The 22,638-nt window shown below is 46.9% G+C and overlaps 1 protein-coding gene across 1 annotated transcript; it reads right to left on the bottom strand.

Annotated features, from left to right (window-relative positions):
* Positions 1 to 15,032: 15,032 nt before the first annotated feature.
* T265_09249 (hypothetical protein) lies at positions 15,033 to 20,942 on the bottom strand (the record flags this gene model as incomplete). Its single annotated transcript, XM_009175280.1, has 4 exons — positions 15,033 to 15,339; positions 17,971 to 18,740; positions 20,489 to 20,810; positions 20,850 to 20,942. 4 exons carry the CDS (start codon positions 20,920 to 20,922, stop codon positions 15,095 to 15,097), a joined length of 1,410 nt encoding a protein of 469 aa, XP_009173544.1.
* Positions 20,943 to 22,638: the final 1,696 nt, after the last annotated feature.

The following is a 22,638-nucleotide window of genomic DNA, read 5'->3' as shown; positions in this document are numbered from 1 at the left end:
GAGGCAGTTAGAAAGCGTGTTTTCGGTTGTGTAACGGGTAGTTCCATTGAAGAATGTGTCCAGCACCAGAAGCTGCGTTGGTTGGGACATGTGTTATGTATGCCGAACCGTCGTTTGCCGAAGAGGGTGTTGTTTTCCATGCCCAATTCAGATTGGCAACTGCTAACACTTGGCTTGGCAGAGGAGTATGAAAGAGAACAAAAACGCTTGGGTGCTATCGGTGCTACTCGCCTTTCAGGATGGGGACCGCGTGATCCTCACTGTGCCTGGTAGGAGACACTACAAGATATGGCTGCCAACCGATGTCAGTGGCGTTCTTTTTGTCAGTTTCTGTCCAGATTGCCTGATTGAATGTCTGGAGGTGTAGGTACCTCGGAATGATTGTGATAAGCTAGCACTAAGTCCCTTCCCTGTTCACCTTTACTCTTTTATTTACAATAAGGACTTCAAATAAATCATGGTTATACGGCAGTGAAGCATCGGTGGTGAACACTGATGTCATGCTGTCGATGATGGTGATGATGATGATGTAAATTACACCCCAATGTTGTTCACTCCGCAGGGCGAAACTTCCTATTCACAATCTACTAGCTTGGCACTTGGATTTCAGTCACTTTTTTATTCAACTTTCATTGTTATAGTCGGTGGAATTCCGCGAAAAGTGTCTCAAAATCATTGGGGACAGGCATGAAGATTTACTGGCCAAGTTTGGTGCCATTCTCGCCTGTGGAATTTTGGACGCCGGAGGTTGCAATATGACTATTTCGCTGCAGACCCGAACAGGTACGGTTGACTACAAGTTTGTTCTTCGTATTTGGAACCCGTTTATACTCACCGCCATTTGTATGATCTACCTCGGTAACAGAATTGCACACACAAGAATAAGGGTATGCTGATTTTACGGTTCTGCTGTTGCATCATAGGGACGGTTGGGGTGGCGTGTGCCATCGGTCTTCAAGGATCATTCGTTTTGGACAGTGGAAAATCACATTAGTGTTTCTCGGTCGGAATTCGTCCTGTCGTGATTCCACATATCCGTTTTCTCCGTCGATAACGAGTTCTTCTCAGGGACTAATAGCCCCTCGAATATCCCTTCGTATTTTTCTGCTCTCAATGGTGCTATACCCTTTAATATCTTAGACATGTTTTTATTCCAGGTCTGTCTATCTTGTTTAAGCAGTCAGCATAGAAAAAAAATCAAATCTTTAGTTTTTGACCTGGTCGATAGATTTGTGCTCCTGTTCGGCTCTCTAGAGCAGGTGATGGCCGATGCTGTCGAACTGAATTTTGGACACAAAGGGCTTATCGGTCCCCCTACATCCGTTGTTACATCTTTTCCTTATGACCTTTATTTCGCTTGCGGTATGCTCTGTCAGTCGCAGTTTCATATGAGTATGTTGTCCACTCGGATCTATGACAGCCTGTGAACGTCATTGTCCAAAAAACATAGGAGTTTTCCAACGGATGTGAAAACTCGGATAAGTCCCTCGAATTACCAGATAAAGTCTTGGGCCATGCAGTCGAACACTTTCGGAAAAAACGAGAGTGTGAGAGAACATTCTTCTGGGATTTTGAGCGCATTCGACGATCAAATTGACTGGGAAATGTGAAATCTTAAGGAACATCTGCCGAATGCTCGTTATTGTCAGTTTGCAAGCCCTGGACGGGCGCTAGATCAATAGCCAACTATCCCTTATCTCTATTGTTCAACAGCGTCAATGTTCCACAATCAATGGCTTTCTTGAAGCCCACACTGTTGCAGAGTCGTCCACAATCTTGCTTGCTACATGCGACTGCCGTCAATTCTTTCATTTCAACGGGACGTTTTACTTGGAAACCTCCTCTTGTGCTTCATTTTCCTGCTGGATGTTTATCTGACTCTATTAGACCTATTTGTTCAGCTGGTCTTACACCTTGCTTTGTTCTGACTGCTCAGCTAGCAACGTTTTTGGTAGTTAGACCTACCGTCACGAAGAGACTGCCGTGGTGTGACGGTTCGTGTACCTCAGCCATCCATCCATCCCGCGACACTCACAGAGTCTCTCATACCAGGTTGGTCAATAGTTAGATGTCTGACGAACACAGTCTCCTGGCCCTCCAGGTTGGGTGTTGGAACATATGGCGACTTGTTCCGTGGAAATGATAGTGCGTTTGCATTTCCAGCCGAACACCGCTGCCTTGCGGTTAGGCTTTTTAGCCAAAGGCTTTGGTTGAGGACCCTAATCGTCCTCCTGTCTAGGCGTGGACGCCCTGGCAGTATCCCAGCCCTCGTACAACCATGACATTTACAACTAACAATGCTCTCATGCTACGGCAGTGAAGCATAAGTGTTGAACATTGATGTCATGCTGTCGATGAGGATGATGGTGATGATGAGTTAGACCTGGGCAGTACTTTTCGAAGATACCGTGATGCAGTTTACTGGGCGTAGTGTCGCTGCGACAAATGTTTGATGGTTTGCAAACAAGTTTTTTTCATAAGTTTCTTTCTCCTTTTAACCAGAAGTGTCCTTTTTTTCATTCCGTCGTCAGGGAACAATAATATGACCGCAGCGGTCGGACTACTGTTGTTCCAGAACTTTTGGTTCTGGTATCCGCTGACCAATTTCCTCAGCCTGGCTCTCAGCCCAACCACTCTGATTGCCTTGAACAAAGATTTGAAGATGCCCAAAATGCAGTTCAAATCGAATGCGAAGCCGTCCACGTTCGCCTATCCTCAGCCACTACGTAAGTGCCTCTTGGTTGTTACAACAAAAACGGAGTATATCTCGTTTCTCTTGTCATGCTGAATGCTCGGGGACCGTTACTAGTGATGCTAAAATTAGCCGGTCATAAAGTCATGTTTGTTGCCTGAGCAAACCACGATTTCGGACTCTGTTGAGTCGCTGCTCATCTTATGAGTACCGTGTTCCACAGAGTGATCGTCTTTATTCGTTGGTTGAATGCGTCAGCTAACCACGTTGACAAAGGAACATCCGCTCACTAAATAGAATTTCCCAGTCAATTATTGTCTGATTGGAGCTTTCCACGAGAGATCTGTTTCACCAAATTCCTCCACCGGACTGGCCCTCCACAGTGAAGCCCTTATTGGACACCGTTGTTGTGTTGATTGTATCAAGAGGCACCAGTCTACCACGAACAGTCCGACTTAACCACATCCACGTGGACTACAGGAACGCCATGGACATTGCTTGAAAGCCGTATTTTATAGTGCCTTCAGGCCCGCGCCAATATTATTCTGCAAGGCTCCGGTTTCTCTAGTCGAAGAATACTACTCTCGGTTAACGATCAGTTGGCCTGATGTGGCACGTTGTTTGTGATCTACAGATCTTGCTAAACCGACAGATGGTGCTGTTTGCATTCGTGATTGAATAGTTTTTACTGCAGGTGGTTGCAAACTGAGTCATTACTGGCCCTTGTTCGACACCTCTCACTGTTTGAGTTGCAACGTGGGATTAATATCCGATGCATACTTTTTCCTCCGGCAGAACCCGAAAAGGAGAAAAAACGTGAGAAGGTGGAAACGGCCGTGTTGAGTATCACAGCAAAACAACGAAAAAAAGAGGCCGATCGAAAACATCACAAAGAGCAACAGCAGCAACAGAAACCAAAGGATGGAGAAAAAGAGGAGAAGATGGAAGTGTAGGTTTTTCTCAATTTTCTCGCATACTGTTATTATTTTGCGAGATGGCTGAAGTGGTTGGAGGGCGAATTTATTGACCGGAAGGTCCGTGGTTCGAACTCGACCTCTCCCTCTCGACTTCCTCTGTCTAGGCTTGGGCGACCTGGCAGTATCCCAGCCCCCGTGCTCCCTTCTTGTGGCGTNATTTATTGACCGGAAGGTCCGTGGTTCGAACTCGACCTCTCCCTCTTGATTTCTGCTGTCTAAGCTTGGGCAACTTGGCAGTATCCCAGCCCTCTTGCTTCCGTCGGGGAGCATGGCAGCTAGACACCCGAAGGGTGTTACAGCTGAATGATTTATTTTATTTTTATTATTTGCTTAATCGGCTATCATCTGATTCCAAAACCCGTTACGTACGAGCATCATTTTCACGTGTGGCGAGATATCCCATTCGCTTCTAGGCACTGCAAGTTATCTTTACTTTGCTATTTTATCATTCTGGATCAGGTGAATGGTCACTTAATTTTGTGAGTCAATTTGCTGTCTATGGAATCTTTTAAAGTCAAAACACAACCTGTGGAAGCAGATGTAAGCATCTCCTCGATCAATGGGTTGTAAAAATCCTTGTTTTCAAGGATTTTCCACGGCAGCCGAAATGTCGGATTACAACATCTTATCCCAGCACGCTGTTTTGACTTTAAAAATTCCCTATTATGCACCACATGACGCTCAATCTTTTGAGCACAGTCCCAGCCGAGCTTGGCCCGGAACTCTTCACTCTGCTTTATCGCCCTCGCTTTTGAACAAATGCGTGGCGTGACCGCCTCTAGTTCATGTTCACCGGAAGTCTGGACCCGACAGCCAATAATGGCCGATTATTCGCCGAATGCCGGTTGCCAATGGATATATATATATATATATATATACGATACGATACGATACGCTGCACAAGAGTTCTTGACCTGTTTTTTTGGCGTTACTATACGTTATGCACCTGTGGTCGTTGTTTTGGACGGGAACGCTAGCTTGGGAGTTTCAAACCGAGAAATAACCTAAGGAAAATGCCGTTATTACGCCTCCTGATCCAAAGAAGGCACAATGCCCTTATTTTTGCTTAATAGAACCATGTGCAACATCAGCCAGTTGTCTTCATCGCGTCTCGCTTTCCTTCCTGTCATCAATTCAGTGACGCTCCTGCCAAGGAGGAAAAGCCGGTAGAAGAGAAAAAGGAAGACAAGGTGAGTGACTTCCTTCTTTTGCAGGACAGCGCCTTCTTTCCCCCACTCTTATTGTGGGTGTGTTCGTGAGCGAAAGGAATCTGGTTTCATCTTCGCCTCATTGGGGTGTCGCACTTAATACCGCCAACCGTGGATCTCTGGTGTCCTGCATGTGTCTAACTCATCGTCGGGCCTACACTGAGCTACTTCGAATCCCCCACTTAGTCGAAGTTTCGATTCTTGACACAGTACGGGAGCTGTACATCTGAGCTATCGGTCTCTTTATTATTGCTGTTACATTTGGTTAGCAGATGGGATGCTTGACCCAGCAGTATGTCTATAGCGTGCCACGTCACAGTTCAACATCTTGGTGTTATGGAATCTCCTTTCTTACACTTTCACGTTTTCCGTCTTCCACCCTCCCCCGCCCAAATTTGAATACTTTATCCGGGAGTCCTGGAAGACGGTAGAAGGAATGCAATAACACAAGGTTGAACTAATAATGACGACAAACGGTCACTGCTCAATTCAGAATGCGTTCTTTCAGCTAGTTGAAAGCAGATAACCCAATCCCGATAGTTAGAGTGGTGTACTGTGTGAGGCTTCCATCAGTTGGACGATGGTACTCTTTCTGACGGTGGTGTAGGCCTACAGACTCAAAAATCTCTATTAGCTTGATGCTTGTGTAGAGTCAGTCCTTAGCACAGCCAAGAAAATTTGCAGATTATCGAACGATCTTGTTTAAAAACAGAACATCAACCGATTGGGTGGCGGATTTAGGGTGTATTTCTGATCCGGTGTCTTAGAGCGGGTATGTCCGAGTGGTTTCTCTGTCGGACAGCTTGAGTCTTTGGTGTAAGTTCACCGTGCGATCTGCTTTGAATTGGTTAGTGTCATCTGTCGAAAAGTGTTTAAGACACGTGCTTTAAAATCGTCGCCCGCGACCTCTGAGCGGATTCATCGCTCTGAGAACGTCGTGAATTTCCGCCGCCAGTGAAGCAGCATAATCGGACAAAATCATGGAGTAGCACTGGAATCTCGTATTCGAGCGACGCCCGCTGTTGGAGCTTGGATTGATCTCGTTCACCCTCTCCGTCAAGTCCGATGTTTATTAGAGTTTGCCTCGCTAGCTCTTGTACATCCAAGTGTGACCCAGGACAGCACGGTTGTCTTCACTCGCCATTCGGTTTATATACCTACTTGGCAATACCAAGCACTACTTGCCCCCCCCCCCGTTGTATATGCAACTCCATCGTGGTTGGGTAACCATCGCTATGTTGTGTAGTCGCCACGTGGTCCATATGGCATTTTGTAGAAGACCGGGCTGCTAGCGGAAAATTTCATGATTGGTTGATGACTGTCAGGTTCGTAATGCCCTCCAGGATATAACCCGTCTGGCTCTATGCACCTTTCAAGCTGAGACGGCTCCTTTATGCCAGTTTCCACCTTTGGCTTAGAATGATGGTAGCCTGATCGCGTGTTCTCCGCCCATCTTTTGAGCCAAAGGCTTTGGTTGAGGACCCAAGTCATCCTCCTGTCTAGGTGTAAGCGCCCTGGCAGTATCCCAGCCCTCGTACAACCATGTACGGGGGCATCGGTGTTGAACACTGATATCATGTTGTCGATGATAATGATGATGATGAACTACTCTTATTATGGTTGTGTGACTTCATTGCTGCCACGTATAAGGCTGGTAATCTCTCTCATATTTGCAGATCGTCACCCACATTATTCACATTTGACGTCACGTGTTACATCTCATGACCCACTCTGACGCACGCTATAATCGTGGTCACTGGTGACCTATAGAATCCAGTCGAAAAACCCAATCTTCCAACAGCCTGATTAGGTTCCAAAGGCGTCTGCTGTGTTTAGAACTGTCAGCTCTATGCTATCAGGTTAGCTAAGCCCCCTGCAGTCAAGTCAGACTTTTGGCCCCAGACAGGCTCCTCATGTGGCCGATCGTCCCACAGAGCCTTCCCCTCATTCATGTATTGGAACCATCCAGAGTTAGCCAGACTGACAAGGCACGAGATCCCATACTAATCAACCCAGCTGCGTTGGCAACCACTAGCTCCCTGGATAAGCATCCCGGACGAAACACCGCTGATTGATGTCCTCTACAGTTGCGCCTCAATCATGCAGTCATTGACTATCTTTCATTAGAGCTATCACCTTGAATGTCTATTTTCCGAAGTTCTTTCGGAAAAGTGTTGCAGTTTGACATCAGTGAACTGACTAGACAGTCCCGTCGAACGCATGACCGCCGTTCTCTTATTCGCCATATCCTGGTACACAGTTTATTTGATGTTCAACTTGGGACATTTGAATCGATGAGACTCCAGCTTAAACTACATAAAATTATGATGAAGACTAACCTTCGCTAGTATTCCCACCTTGAATGCCACACTGAGTTCGAAGTACTTTTTTGTCCGTTTTACTCATGGACGTAGCGGCCGTTTCATCTGCATGCGCCCATTTGATTTGCTAATCTTTTCCTAAGTGACATTCGCGTACATTCCCTCTTCAGGAACCGAACTTCCTTATGTTGAACAATCCAGCTCGGGTGATGCGAGTCCAACAGCGCGTCATGGCTCTGCCAGAATCTTCGCGTTACTATACATTGAAACCGATAACCCAGGTAAACATTTGTTCTTCCGTATGCTTTCGCAATGCACCAAAGCAATTTTTCCCGCACAGTATTTTTGCGTTCAATGTAAGATCCGTCCGTGCTTCAATGGCGGCATTAGCCAAAGTGGTCTTTCGGTTTTGAAGATCTGGGGACGGGGTGTGTACCTCTAACCCAGCCGAAGGCTCTGCTTGTCCTGGAGCGTTGCGGCTACTTTCCATTTTCAGGAACTTTCTCTTCCTGGTGGTCTTTGGTGAGAATGTTTTTAGCCTTGCGAGCTCACATTATGGATTCAGCATTTGTGCTTTTTTTGAAGAGTAAGTGTCAGTGAATGAGGACGACCTTGTGACCAGTACCAGCGCCGACAGCTTCACGTACCGAATCTTTGGATAAATCGCGCATAACTCAGAAATTGAATGATCTTCAGACGGGTTCCACTGGAAGAACAAACTGTAATGGCGATAGAAAAATGTTTCGCCTTATAGTCCATGGTTTGTACTTTTGTTTTGTTAGGAACAGGCTGCTTGTGATTGTTAGCTTTGCATCGTCCAATGATCCTGCGTTCACAGCTTTTAAAACTCTACAGATGAGTCATATGGTTCTTTTCAATCAATAAGAAAAGGCTCTAAACCTATTGAGAAGTCATCGTTCCAGAGGGGCTTGGTACTGCTGGGGTTTTGGGGCGGGAACTTCGGTCCACGCCACAGAGACTGATGACCAAGGCGGTGGGAATCTCCAAGCGTCTCTGTGTGAATAGAATATAAGGCGTAGAACAACTTGCGAGTACGTGCGGTACAGCTTCAGGTCAGTTGATCTGACAAGTGATTGTGTGCGGCTATCAGAAAGTGCAGTCATCAACAGAAGTAGCTCAGGTCTCAAGCACACACCCACCCCAACTGAATTTTCGTAGCGCTTACAGTCCCACAGAGACCAGCAAAGTATAGTAGTGGAACAAAAGGTGAATCACGAAATGAAGGTCATTGAACCGGAAGGTTAAGGAACCGAACCCGATGAAAAAAATCTTGAAATTCCCCCAACCCAGAAACCGTAAGATTCGGGCAACCACACCAACTGACAAGAAACTCTAACTGACATTCAACACCTATCTAGTGTTCCAATCTGAAGAGGCCATACTGATTGGTTCTCCGTCTGTCTCAAAAAATCTGGCCACCAGGCTCACTTGTACCGATGAGGCTTTGTGTCAGAAGCGAAACGTTACCCAGTTAGAAACTACCGATTATTTACCAAGTCCTTCTGAAACGAGTCATATGGCTCCTTTACCGAGTCAAGTCTCCGGACATGTGGATTTAATAAACGAACAGCACCTAGTTTTTGACTGTGCTACGTTGCCCAAGCCGGGAACCGCAGAATATCCGGTCGGTACGCTGAACTGTCTCGAGCATGCCTTGGTGCATGTGCATCAACCAATTATAGCTCCCGATTCTGCAGGGACCTTTTGTCAAGAACCAACCATTCTCCCACCCCACACTGGCCGCCGATTTCAATTCACAACTTGGACATCACATTCCACCGGATATCAACTGTCTTCCGGTGTTTGATTACTGATGTCTTCGTAGTATAACAAGCGCTAACTGGTTGCAGCTTGTACTCAATGAAAGGGTCCGCAGATGGATACTTGGTAATGAGTATGATCCGCTCGAGCAGCAGATAAGTCCTCTCTAATTGAGTTAGTTGGAGTACGTATTACGCATGCCCTATCACTGTTTACCACCCAAGGCTGGGTTCTCCACTATGAACCCCCGTTGATGAAAAATTCCCGTAGGGTAAGTCGTGATGTGGCAGTGCGAAATGAAGGCGGCTGGCGTAAAATTGAGCGTTATGGGATGTTCGCGCCTTTCTGGGTAGGTTCCAAGTGATTCTCCGTTCGCGTGGTTTGGAACCCAGTATGACATGGTGTGTAATCCACCCCAATGTTGAGCTTACTGCCACTTAACCGGACGGTCAAGCCAAAGCTTGTTTGCCGTTTTCTGCTGAGCTCATGTTGGGTGAAGTTTGCAGAGCAAATCACAATCCCGTTGATGGCGTGTTGTTCAGACCTGTTCATTCCACAGTGGTTTTGGAAAGTGTATACACCTCACTGTCGGTCGCTTTCTCTGAGGACGTCGGGCTTTTTTCAGTGCGTTTCCCCTCTTTCTTTTAACCCTTTACGGTTACCTCTCCATATGTGCGTGGTAGTTAACCACCAGTTTCCACTGCTGGCGTATTTCAGTTCACCCTGGCGCTGGATGGTGTTACTACTGTTAGGTTGCTTGTTTCACTATTATGACGTCTGGTCGGAGCACAGGAATCGGTTTTTAGTAGTGTGATGACGTAATTTGGGAATTTTTCATGGAGATTTCATTCTGCAATTGAAGCCAGTCTGTGCTAAAAGGCTTCACTTACCGGAAGGAATCTCCACTGGAATCGGAGTCTTCTGGTCAGATACAGCACCTTGATGGTTGGATTAGGAACCGTAACTCCGAACAATAGTCATCAACTTGCAAGGAAACTGAACGCACATTACTCCAGACGAGGTGGTCTGTTCCATAAAACATCTGAAACACTACCAGAGCCTCATCTTACCGATGCAGGGAACTTGATTTACCCTCCTTAGTCAACCTTCCCACGAGAAGCCTCCCAAAGTCGCTTCGGACTGGGGGGAGGTCCATCACAATGCTTGTGATTGGCTCTGGTATCGCGAGTTAATCTTACCTTTTTAATGTAACCGTCCGCGTAGGTATACTACCCTACTCGGAGTCATATCATGTCAGCTACGGGTTTGTGCACCCTGAAGTGAATTTTCAACTTGGTGAAAAGGGCAGATTTGTGGGGTTTACGGGATATTTGGCGCTGTGGTCAGGAATCAGGCCACTCGCTATAGTTCTAGCATCGTAAACGGACGCAATCCGGGTGGAGATCGCTTCCAAGAGTGGAGTGAAATTTCAAGTCACGAACACATTAGAATTGCTTGAGATGGATTAGTTTGTAAAAAGAAAGGACTACTCGCGTTGTTTGATTAGTACTCTTTATGCGTACAACCTCCACTATGTTGAACTGGGTTCTGACAGGGTTGCTTCTCTGCTCCCCAAGCACAGCTTAACCACTACATAACTTGGAAAAAGGGGACATGTAATCACGTTACAAACCTAATCATGTTGGTACCAGTGAGTGTATTTAGGACTGAACGCCCCTAAGCTCGTGCGAATACGCGTTTTAGGATCACTGAGAAGTCGAGGAATGAGCAGGAACTAGGAGAAAATTTGCTAGCTGACAAGCAGAGATTTTCTATTACAAAAGAATGTGGGAAAAATCCTATGTATATACGGGGCCTTCCAAGAAACGAACGATCTTGCCCATTCCCGAAGGGGTGGGGCACCAAAGTTGTGCGTGACCACATCGCGCTGTACCTGTATATCAGGGCGCCCAAAGACAGTAATTGTCTGACTTCCGAGTTTGTGTTTCAACACTGCCAACTGGGCCTACAGAATATCTGTGAGGCCGACTCGTTTTGTCCCCGAGAGTCAATTGCCACATATTGGAGCAAGTGAATAAGTAATGCCAACTGTTGGTTCCCGGCGGATTACTTCGATTTGTCTGCAGCTAATACCCTTCTCGTACAGAATCGTTTGTGCTTATCAATTTGGTTAACCACGGTTCAAATGCTGGGGTGTATGACACCTTTCTCACTGAGCCTAGTGTCATGTTACCCACTTTGGAGTCGCACACAGATATCCTACCACGCAAAAGCACATGGTAAGCATATTTCTTCTGAACTTAACTGCCATGCTGAGTTCGAGATATGTTAGTGGTTAAGATGCGAACTGAAGGGTCCGTTGTTCGAACCCAACCCCTCTGGACTGCTGCTGTCTAGGCCTGGGAAGCATGGCGGTGTCTCAGCTCTCCTGCTTCTTCCGGAGAGCATGGCAGCTGACTCACTGTTGTTATTGTTTAAGGGCAATGCTTAATACATGATTTATGCTTTCCCCGCTTTTTCAGGCTGGTATCCTGATGGTACATGATCGGAGACCTCAAGATGCCGAGGTCCTCGTCGAAATAGTTCATGGGCACGGGCCCACTGGCGATCGCAATATAACTTCTGCCTCTGCCGCTGGAACGACGGGTGTTGCCGGTCTACCTGTTCCTGGTACTGGTGGTTCTGAAGCGCGTACCGAACCCATCCATGCCTCCTCCATCGGCGCCTACTTGGATGATGATGAGGACGAGGAAGATGACGAAGTCGATGAAGAGGAGGAGGAAGACTCCAGCGACGCTCACGAGGAAGAGGATGAGGAGGATGAAGAATTTGCCGCTGCTGTAGCGGCTCAAGGTGTGACGGAAAAAGCAGACGTGGAAATGTCTGGCGCCGCAGGTACCACACCCTCCTCTGGTACAAAGCGAGACAAGTCAAAAACCTCAGGTTCAGCGCGCCATGGTAAAAGTGGCTCCAGCTCGAATGTCGAGCCAAGTCCTCCGGAGCCGTTTCTCTATGTTGAAGAAGGGACTGAACCTCCGGTCACTGCTGTCCCTCCCACGACCAGTACAAGCGCCACGGTAGCTGCGAAGGAAGCTCCATCCCATGAGCCTATGGAAGTGGAGGAAGAACCATCCGAGGGTGGAGTTGGCAGTAACAAAAAGGACAAGGAAGATAAATCAGAAAAGAAAGACGATGTTAAGAAGTGAAACTTTCATCACATTGGACCTCTGAACATCTTACTGTCTCTGCGGACGCGAGCACGAGCCGCATTTACTCTGTACTAGTGATCATACCGAACAAACTTTACTGGTTCAATCGAACACCGGTTCGCGTCTCTCTTCAGCCAGCTGTCATTTGTAACACAGGTGCCCAACATTATTTGCGTTTGTTATTTGATTGTTCTGAATTCTTCCGCAGGCTGGTTCGGTGAAGCACAAACACCTCACAGGACGGTTCTGCTTTCGCTTTTTGACAATATGTCGCATTCAAGTAATCTGCCTCACGTCGACCTGTTACGAGTATGGAGTGCAAACAAGTCAATATATGATAGTATTTGTCGAGTGTAGAAAACAAGCAATGGTACTACATCTGTGACCTCGAGTTCCAGCTTCAGTTTCTTTATCTTTCGGACTGTCATTCGCCAGTCGGTCTGTTTTCGATGAATTGAGTTTTGTCCATTTTGGCATCTTCAGCGAGCGATAACGTCAAGGTCACCATCACTCATTTCGTGATTATCTACTTTCTGCTTAAGTGTTACACCTTAAATGTAGCGTCTGCTTGGCTGGTGGATTTTGTTAGCTTGGACGATTCGTAAGTACTTCCGGGTCTCTGCAGTAGATGTATTTTGTGGAGAACATCGTTCTCATAATCAAAAAGTTGGAAATCGCCAAGTGTTCCTTCCATGGAGGTTCATCCAGCTATAACGCCCTTTCGGTGCCTAGTCGAAGGAACCATGAGGGCTGGGATACTGTCAAACTGCCCAAAGCGTAGACAGGAGCAGTCGAGCCGGGTTCAAACTGTATACCTTCTGGTCAATAAGTTCACGCTCCAACCACTGGGCTGTCTCCATATCGGAAGGTCAACCAGCAGTCGTATGGTTGAAGTGTCCAGTCAGCCGCCTCAAGTATCGACGGGCACACACGTACGGTATGTAGCACTACATTTCTCTGTTCAAGAAGTAGCTTGACAGTGATTGATCAAAGCTTGCGCACATGATGGTCAATCGAAACAGGAGCTACTTTGCTGGCTTGTTCTAGTTGACCTGAAACATTTACCACAGATTTAGGTTTCTAAATCCCTATTTTGTCGATCAGACGGCGCTTTGGAGTACTTGCCCCTTATTTCCGAATTTCAGCATTTTTCACACGGTAGGAAGATGGACGCTCATCTTCAGGTATAAAAGTAGTACATTATCGTTATTGTGGTTGTTATTGCGATTGAGCGTCTAATATACAGGAACACTTGCCGGTCCGGCATCAAGACGATTGATCAGAAATCTGGACCCAACAGCCAATCGTGACCCAGTATTGGCCAAATGCCGGNTGGCGCATCCAGAACGCGTCAGAAATTCCAGAAAGTTATAACCGCTTACGCTATATATACGAAGCGCTGTACAACTGTTCTTGACTTCGTTTTGGGCATTAATAGACCTTGTGCACCTCTGGTGGTTGTTTTGACGTGAACGCTAGCTTCGGAGGCTCAGACCGAGAACTAAGTTGAGGGAAGTACCGTTACTATACTTCACGGTGTATATTTCCACGTCATACTTAGCGGTTGTTCCGCTACGCTTTTACTCTTGAATGTTACCGGCATTGTGTGACCCAAGGTTCACCCCATGCAAAAGAATCTCCAATCGACGGCGGTTTTGAGCCATTTGGGTCCGGTGTCAGGGAAACAAAGCTGGTCAGCCCCCCACTTGACAGCAAAGCTATTGCCTTCAATGCATAGCTCCTTTTCCAACCCCAACCCCCACTTGACAGCCCACTGTACCTATCCCCCCCAAAAAAACATCGGTGAACGAAACTGCGGCAGCTACAACCACTGTACGACGAGTACGCGGTTATTACAGCTGACAATGATGATGATGAAAACTGAATAAGTGTTTGGACGGATTACAGAACAAGAATTCCAAGGATTCGCGTGGTAATGGAGCGAATCCGCCGATGGTTGGAATGTCAATATCATGATCTTCGGTATTAGATACAAGTATTCATTTTCATGGGGAGCTTAGCCCTCAGGAGGGATCATAGTAACCGTTAGCTGTCATCCCTGCAGGAGATTCCCAATCTTTCTGAGGGCCTTACCCACAATTTTTGGTGATCCGTTTTATCTCCAAATAGGAGCAACGAGGTCTAATATTGGTCGTTCCACATCCCAGGATCCTTCCTGTGCTCCCAGAGCTAGGCCGCGGTCGGTAGACCACATGGGTTGCGTCACATTTTACTTCCAATCTCACTTACTACTTGTATATCTGGGGTAAAATGTTTCACTCCAAGTAGTAGGTTACAGTTTACGTTGTCATCCCATTGTTATGGAATATTTGTCCCACACAACTGTTTTTGTACAGCTTAGCTATGATATTTGCCGTTGTTCGCACACTCACCATCCAGACGACTCTTAGATTGTATCAGTAGCGTTAGGCACTTTGAATAGACTCGACGGTTGCTTATGTGCGCACGAAAGAGAGCTCACTTACAGTGTACTCGCGTCCGACTACGTGGTCTAAAATTCGCCCCAAAGCTAAAAACTAGTCTTCAGATGCCGGAAGTTGGACTGGATCGTGAGATGCGTAGCCTTTGCGCTCCAGACAGTCAGGTCTCTATTCCTTATCTCAGTTAATTCTACTCTGCAACCGGTAGCAGGTGCCACTTTCAGTTCTTCATCGTAATTGTGTTCCCCCAGAGCGAGCTGTCCGGGAAGTCAGTTTCTCACATAAACTAGTTTACTTATGAGTGTCTTTGGCAAATGAGCCAGGTAAACTCAAAAACACCTACCACCGAGCCTGTTGAGTTCATATTGTTTTTTTTTTAAATGGCCCCGACTCGTGCTTGGCGCCTTCTTGGAATCCAAGTAATAAGCACAGTTGAAATAACTCAACTTTATCAGTGTACACAAATGGTGAGAATAAAAACAACCAGTGTATGTGGAAAGCAGTTAGTCATCATCATTGTCGTCACGCGCTGCCTCACGTGCGGCAGCCGCATTCGCTCGAAGTACAGCGCCGGGGTTTGGATAGGGTCGTTGTTGGTAGAGCGGTCCCGAGGCAGTCACATCTGCGCCCGTTTTGGCGACCGGCGTCGTTCCAGAGACCTCTAAACCCGAACTCCAGGACCCCCTAGGAGCTTCACCGTAAGATGCTGGGTCCATGGGATCCAGGGGCCCGGATTCGATGGCTTTTCCTTTGGAATAAAAAGAATGTGAACATTACTGTGTTGCAAGCAAGTGTTTCACAGGAAGACCGATTCAGTCTCCGGTTATAAAAGCGCCTTACTGACAATGTCACATCCTTGTATGTGTGGTATTGCTGTTCACGGACAGCCTTTATTGAAATAGACTACAAGACCTACAGAGCCTCGCGTTGGGAGTATATAATCTAACTGTCACTAACCCAGGGTCCAAAAACTGCAAATTGTGCCGCTTACACCCGGGCGCCATCGACTTCATCAAGAACCAGTCTCTCTGAGGGAAATAGGGCCCACGGTAAAATGAATTGACTATTTTACAGAGTATGAGAGAGCTGAGGTTCTGTGTATTGCATGACCTGTCTTGCCGATGTTTTCATCGAACCGGATACGGTTCGATCATCAAGAGAAACCACCATGGGGAAAAGGCAACTGACCTCCAATGGACACATACCAGCTCGTGGATGACGGCAAACGCTATAGTAGAGCACCTAGAGAAGTACCCTTTTCGTGGGGGGTATTTTTGCATAAACGTGCCACCAGATGTGGAGCTTCCAATCACTTCAACCCTTTAGTAAACGGTCACCGTATAACCCAGTGAAGGCAGACTAGCAGGAGCGACAGAAGATCCAAATTAGATTCAAACAGATGACACTGCGGCCAAGCTCCACCTCTCACGTTGAGTTTAGTTATTGGTACACCAGCCTGTTCATCAACTTTCCGAGATAGCCTATCTGGGAGGAGTAAGACGGTTTTACCCTGTGCCACCACCCCAGAAGCCATGAAAAAACTGCTCCTGGTGCTATCGCTGACTATTGCATCGCTACATCACCTGACTTGGTCGATAAGACGGAAAAACCACTTTCGGGATAGCCAGGCTATGTTTGGAAGATGCAGGCATCAGGTCGTCGATCCTCAGAGGAGTGGGAGCCATATGCTGGCTACCAGATATGCCAATCTAATCTGCACATTGCAGTCCGAGTAGACTCCTAACGGCTCCGTGAGGACTTCCTATAAGTGTCCTTTTTTACAAATGGGAAGGTTACTGCACCAAAAGTAACACGACCATACATTAAGTATAACACACTACGGTAATAGTTGCCCTCTAAAGGATGAGGTTTCTTATGAGATTGGAACCCGTCTACTATGAGGTCATTCGTTCAGAGAAAGATGAAATCGACGTTTCAGTCCTGAGGAGAATGTGCAGTATGCATCGCTATTTAAAGCAATCTGGTTCGTCGTGAATTTCCGTAAGCGAGTAACTCAGAACTTCTCATGCAGGAGCATTCGAACTCGGTACATATGGAAGTGCAGACATCTGTTTTGGACAGCCCACCTCTCAGTTTGTCCATTACAGGGGATTTCAGTAGCAAGCTCTCCTGGTCAGTCTCTTGAGGAAGTTTTTGCAGAGGGTTGACAACTCACTTTACTTTGGCTAACTGCGTGCGGGAGAGCCACCTACTTGGATGCTTGAATCACAGCTGGATATTTAAGTACAAGTTTCTACTATTCGTTCATCGCCGTCAATGGTGACGGTGATAATGATGATGCGGTGCAACCTCTTGAAATCGGGAGACTTATGGTGTTAGGGTGTGTAACGCTAGACCATCGTTCTAACTGAAAAGCAAGACCTATATTCCTGTCCTGCAGGACCGTTTATAAGTAACGGCTTCACTGAAATAGCAGCAGTTCTCAGGTTTGCAAAGCATTATTACTTATGTCATCACCCGAGCGCTTGAGATCTCGAATCGGAGTTGGACTGTGCTTTTTAACTCGGATCAGCTCCCAGATCAGAATAACAACTACAAAGGATATCGGATTAGCCCTGACACACGAGCCATCGACTCCAACGCGTGGCTATCATTTCCATTTTCTTTGTGAACGACGATGTAGCAGCTGGAACACTGTCTACCGATGCACGGTCTGTGAACTGAAAGACCGAACAGAACCAACTGCGAGTTTCCACTTCCTCAGGTCAATCGATCGGCCTTCACGATTACCCTACCAGTTGGCCACACAGTTTATGACTGAAGAACCTGTGTCGAAGCGAAGTTTGAGCGTCGATTTTATTGATGAGCGGGAGGGGCTTGGCCTACCTGGCTACATGGGGCAACATACAAAGTAGAGCTTTGACAGAAGCTTGCAACTGAAGTCAGTGAGTCGTAGACAGCTACTGCTCGATCACTAAAACAACAGAGTAGTCTACGCCATCAGTGACAGCAACACCGGCGTGGAACAAAAGTACTTTATTGCCCTAAAGCCGTATAAGTTTATTGACATTGGGTAGTAATTACTCTGTCTAATTCTAGATGGTATATGGTCTGGAAAATGATGTACACTTATCACGAGGATTCAATCCCGTCGCTGAATGGGGTTATCTTCTTCAGCTGACTGTTCATCCATGAAGATAACCCAGTGAAAGATTTCGAAGCTTATCGGGAAGTCCCATTAGGTGAGCGATAGTCTACTCAGTCGAAACCTCGGACTGTTTCTGGTGATAAACAAACGGTTCAAATCCCAAACTTTTCTACTAACAACCTATCTCAGCCGAAAGGCTTTCGGGTTTGCGCTCAGCGTGATGATGAAAAACAGGCAGACTTCAAAAAAATGTCGTTGAGAAATACTTACTTCTTCGTTCAGAGGGACGCCCACCTCGATCGAAACGAGATGGGACCGGACGTCTTTGATCTTTCCTCGAAGTATTGGCGCCATCTGATAGTCTATCCATAGGGGGTTGGTTAACCGCATAATAGGGTGGCGGAGGTGGCATGGACAAGAAATTAGATGGCGGAACCGAAATGAGGCTTGGGGTAAGCCCCTGTGCTGGTGTGGAGTTGTTTGAAGTAAAGTCACTTGGAAGAGGTACTCCATCCGGCGATTCATCATCCGCATTCTCAGTTGTCTGGCTCTGGCTAGTACCTGTGCGGTCACCAGGACCAGCTGACCGATCGGTCCGATCCTCATCCGGCTCGACTCTACGGGTGTTCCATCGCTGAGATCTGTTCCGCCGTCTGGTAGGGTCTTCGTCGGACCCCACCGGTGACCGAGAACGCCGATGTTCTCTACGTCCACGTCTTCGGTCTGAATCGCGACCGTGTCGACTGCCGACACCCTCGTCGCTATCCCGATCGCTTCCACTGACTTCGTCCTCATCATCCTCTTCCTCGCCTTCATAATCCTCACCTCCTTCCTCATCTGAATTCCGATCGCGCTGGTCGGAGCGTTTCTTTTCAGCATTCAGCACGGCCGCTGTAATAGCACCAGCAGCTGCGCGTGCAGCATCTCGTTCTCGGAGTGTGTTGGCCAGAACAATGTCACCAGGTTGGGTGATCTTCGCACGCGGATGCAATGGGGATAGCCAACACACATCGTCCGTCTTGGTATTCCAATAATAGAATCTGCAAGACATGAAGCCACGTCAAGGTCAAAAGTCGAATGATCTGGTGCATCATTCCATCGCGGAAACTAAGTAACCAGTGAGATTGAGAGCTTGATTAGTTGAAGCTCACTTTCTAGTTTGAACAACTAGAAAAAACATCACTTTTTATTCTGCCGACGTTAAGAGACAACATTTAATAAAATATCTTTCTAAGCCTTAGCTTTGGAAGCAGCATGTGTGCATATTATCAGAATGAACAGTCAATTCGAAGGGACTCGTTGTGCACCCAACTGGGCTCATCGACCTTATGCACTCAACCATTCAATAGTGCAATCGCACATGAATGAGTCGTATATACCTAGCCCTTGAGTATTCTTCGGGTTTTTTCAAGCCGTTCTTAGTTTTTCACAACTGAAAACTGAAGATGTCCGCAAAAATTGGTGGCGAAACACAGGTGCTGAAAATTGAAACATTGGATCCCCTAAAACCATTTCACTAGCAGCTGGTTGGTCTCTGCAATCAGAAGACTTGTGTTTTGGACAGGCGTGATCACTCTATGGAACATGTCACCAACATCAGATTAGTTGCGGTTGCAACAAAACACAAATAGGTAGAACGGAACACCGCCCTTCTCTGTGGATTACTGAGCATTTACTCAGAGTTGCTACGACCCATGTAATTGGCAGATACCAAGGTACGTACCTAAGGGTTATTAGTTGCGCGACGTTTGTGAAGCTGGCCATACTGTTAGTCATTCCAAAGTTTTCAAGAGTCTACCACACATGCAAGACCGAAAGCTGTTGGCTTTTTTCAAAATAATTCTAATTAGGGAAAATCAGCCTCTATGGAACATGTCACCAACATCAGATTAGTTGCGGTTGCAACAAAACACAAATAGGTAGAACGGAACACCGCCCTTCTCTGTGGATTACTGAGCATTTACTCAGAGTTGCTACGACCCATGTAATTGGCAGATACCAAGGTACGTACCTAAGGGTTATTAGTTGCGCGACGTTTGTGAAGCTGGCCATACTGTTAGTCATTCCAAAGTTTTCAAGAGTCTACCACACATGCAAGACCGAAAGCTGTTGGCTTTTTTTCAAAATAATTCTAATTAGGGCACGAAAATCAGCGCTGTTAGCGCAGGAGTATTCGTTCGAACAATCTACTTCCCCACCATTACTTTTACCATAAGAATTCATGTGATGTTCGATTTCTAACCCTTGTTACCATGCCTCTACCCATAAATGTGGAATGTTTGACGTCGGTGACTGATATGGCAAAATGTTGCAGCATTTGAAGCTCTAGCCGAAAGAAGTATACAAATGCAACAGAATCTACGTCTTCAGCTGTAGAACCCTTTCAATGCCCAAATGGCATGCCGCCCGGAGGAAGCACGAGGGCTGGTATACTGTCAGGTTGCCCAAGCCTAGGCAGGAGAAGTCGAGAGGCATTGATCGGCTTCGAACCACGGACCTTCCGGCCAGTAAATTCGCGCTTTAACCACTGAGCCATCCCCCCACAAAGGACATGAACCCGAAAGAGTATCCGTATTTTCCAATACTCCGGTTCAAATAGTAGCTCAAAGGATTGTAGAACTTCGCAGGGATATCACTGGAGGACAAAACTGACAACTGGAACCCCTGTGCACAGTTTTTGGTGTGCGATGACTGGTATTCTTATTACTCTCCCTCCTATGGTGTTCTCCTCACCTGAACAGTTTGCGTTGGAGTTGAATGATCCTTAAGTGTCATCAAGTAAAATTACCTTCCAGTAACCGGATCGCCAACTTCAATCCAATGACTGGGAAGTGGATAACGTCTCAGCATACGATTTTTCAACCGAATCCAACGCATATCTGCCGAGAATTTCTGTCTACCGTACCGCTCGAAGCAATACGGCTTACAACGATGGTACACATTTTGTCTATTTGGACAATCTGCACATTCGTATACGAGGATACCGTTCTCGATGATCGGACCAGGGCTAATCATGTTCACGGTTTTTCCCAAAGTTTGCGGTTTTTCGTGTGGTGCTGGTACAGCCACCGGCTCGGTCTCTTCGTCGTAATTCTCGGCGAATACTTCCTCTGGAACAAATAATCGTAAAAACGTAGTGTTCAACATACCTTCGTCATTCTGTTCACTGGAGATAATCCCGCGTTTCTTTAATCGAGCAAGTAGGGCCGCAGGGAGCGGCATCGTGACCGATATCTGAGTACCTGGAAGGAGTGAAAGAGAACACTTCACAATGCTGATGAAGAAACAAATCACGGGTTTCAGATAGCCGCATACATGTGCTATAGTGTTTGGCTACTTTGTTTAAGGCATCTGGATCCAATGGCAACATATTTTCAGTCAAAACATATTTGGGGAAACCTCGGGTAGTGGAGGTATGCGATCTGCACTTCTAACGAACTGTAGCTAGCGGTGTCCCAGAGTGGTGGAGCTTTTTACTATCAGCAGCAGACACAAGTCGTGCACGTATTTTACAGTAATTCTAGTGATGTGGGGAGTGGAAACAGGTAGCTGCATACCGGAGACGAAATCTTCCATCTTTACACGATGCTTCTTCCATCTTTACATGATGCTTCACGTTTCGACGTCGGGGGAGTTTCAAAAGTAGCTATGCAAACAATATGACTGTAAGAGCGTTCTGTGGGTCGACAGGATGTTAGCACAAGACACGCGTCCAGCTCGTGTTCAACAACTAGACGGAAGGTTCGTGGTCCGGTGGCCGACAACCGTAAATCACTCACCAAACAATTACATAGCTAAAATACTCTCATGGCACATCGGCCGTCGCGTGGAGTCATCAGCCGGGTTGCCTTACTTGCTGCATACAGCAGGATGCGTAAGCGAAAACATGCTAGTGCTGACGCATCCCTTCTTTCACTTCCAAGTTTCCCCACTTTCATCCTACCCCACTCAAATTTGAATACTTTCTTCGCAGGTCCAAGAACTAAGACTGGCCGTTTTGCTCGCCCTGCATCACCCTCAGCTGCATCTTCTGGACGTCCGGGTTCAGTAAAATCCCTAAACATTAAAACAAGTCTGTTTTCAAACCTCGAAAGCCTGTCTACTTAGCCGCCTTCAATGTTCGCACACTCAGGCAAGCAGGACAACAGGTGGCTCTTGCTCGTGCGCTGAATTCTCTCTGCATTGATGTCAGAAACAATGATGCAGGACGCAAGTGCTGTGATCGATTGGGGCGAGATGGCCCAAGTGGTTAGAGCGCAAATTAACTGACCGGGAGGTCCGTGGTTCACACCCGACCTCTGCCTCTGTCTACACTTGGGCAACCTGACATTATCCCAGCCCTCGTGCAACCTTCAGGTGGCATGGCAGTTAGGCACCGAAAGGGTGTGAGGGCTGTACGAGACTGATCAGGTGGTCCTCTTCGATTGGGCACGAGAAGCACGGACAGTGGGGATCACTTACTTAAGATGTGTGCCGATCACAGACTGTTCGTTTGCAGTATGAATTTTCGGGACAGCGGAATTCGCTTGGCAACCACCAACACACAGCAGTGAATCCAACTAGACCACATCGCCGTCAGTCATCAGGGGCGAGGGCCGATCGCTGCCTGTCTGTCCTTCTGGAACACCAGCGTGAAATCCGACCATGCAGTCGTACGCTGCAGCTTTTCAGGTCTACGCAAAACGCGCACACCTCGCTTAGTCATTGAGAAGCTACTGGACCCAGAAATCAAACGAAACCCTCAGAACCAGCTCGCCGAACGCCTGACGGACGGTAAACGTCGGACATAAACGGCTACTGGGGAAAGATATCCAAAGCGCTACTCAAAGCCGGAACTTCTGTCTGTGGTACAACTTTATCTAACCATCTAATCTGATAGAACCATGTCTTTGCTGGAGATCCGGCGATGGATTCCTCTTAGCCGTAATCACAACTCCA

This window comes from Opisthorchis viverrini (assembly GCF_000715545.1).
Source record: "Opisthorchis viverrini unplaced genomic scaffold opera_v5_270, whole genome shotgun sequence".
Lineage (NCBI taxonomy): Eukaryota > Metazoa > Platyhelminthes > Trematoda > Opisthorchiida > Opisthorchiidae > Opisthorchis > Opisthorchis viverrini.
Note: the sequence above shows the minus strand (reverse complement) of the source record. Positions and strands in the feature narration are given on the sequence as shown.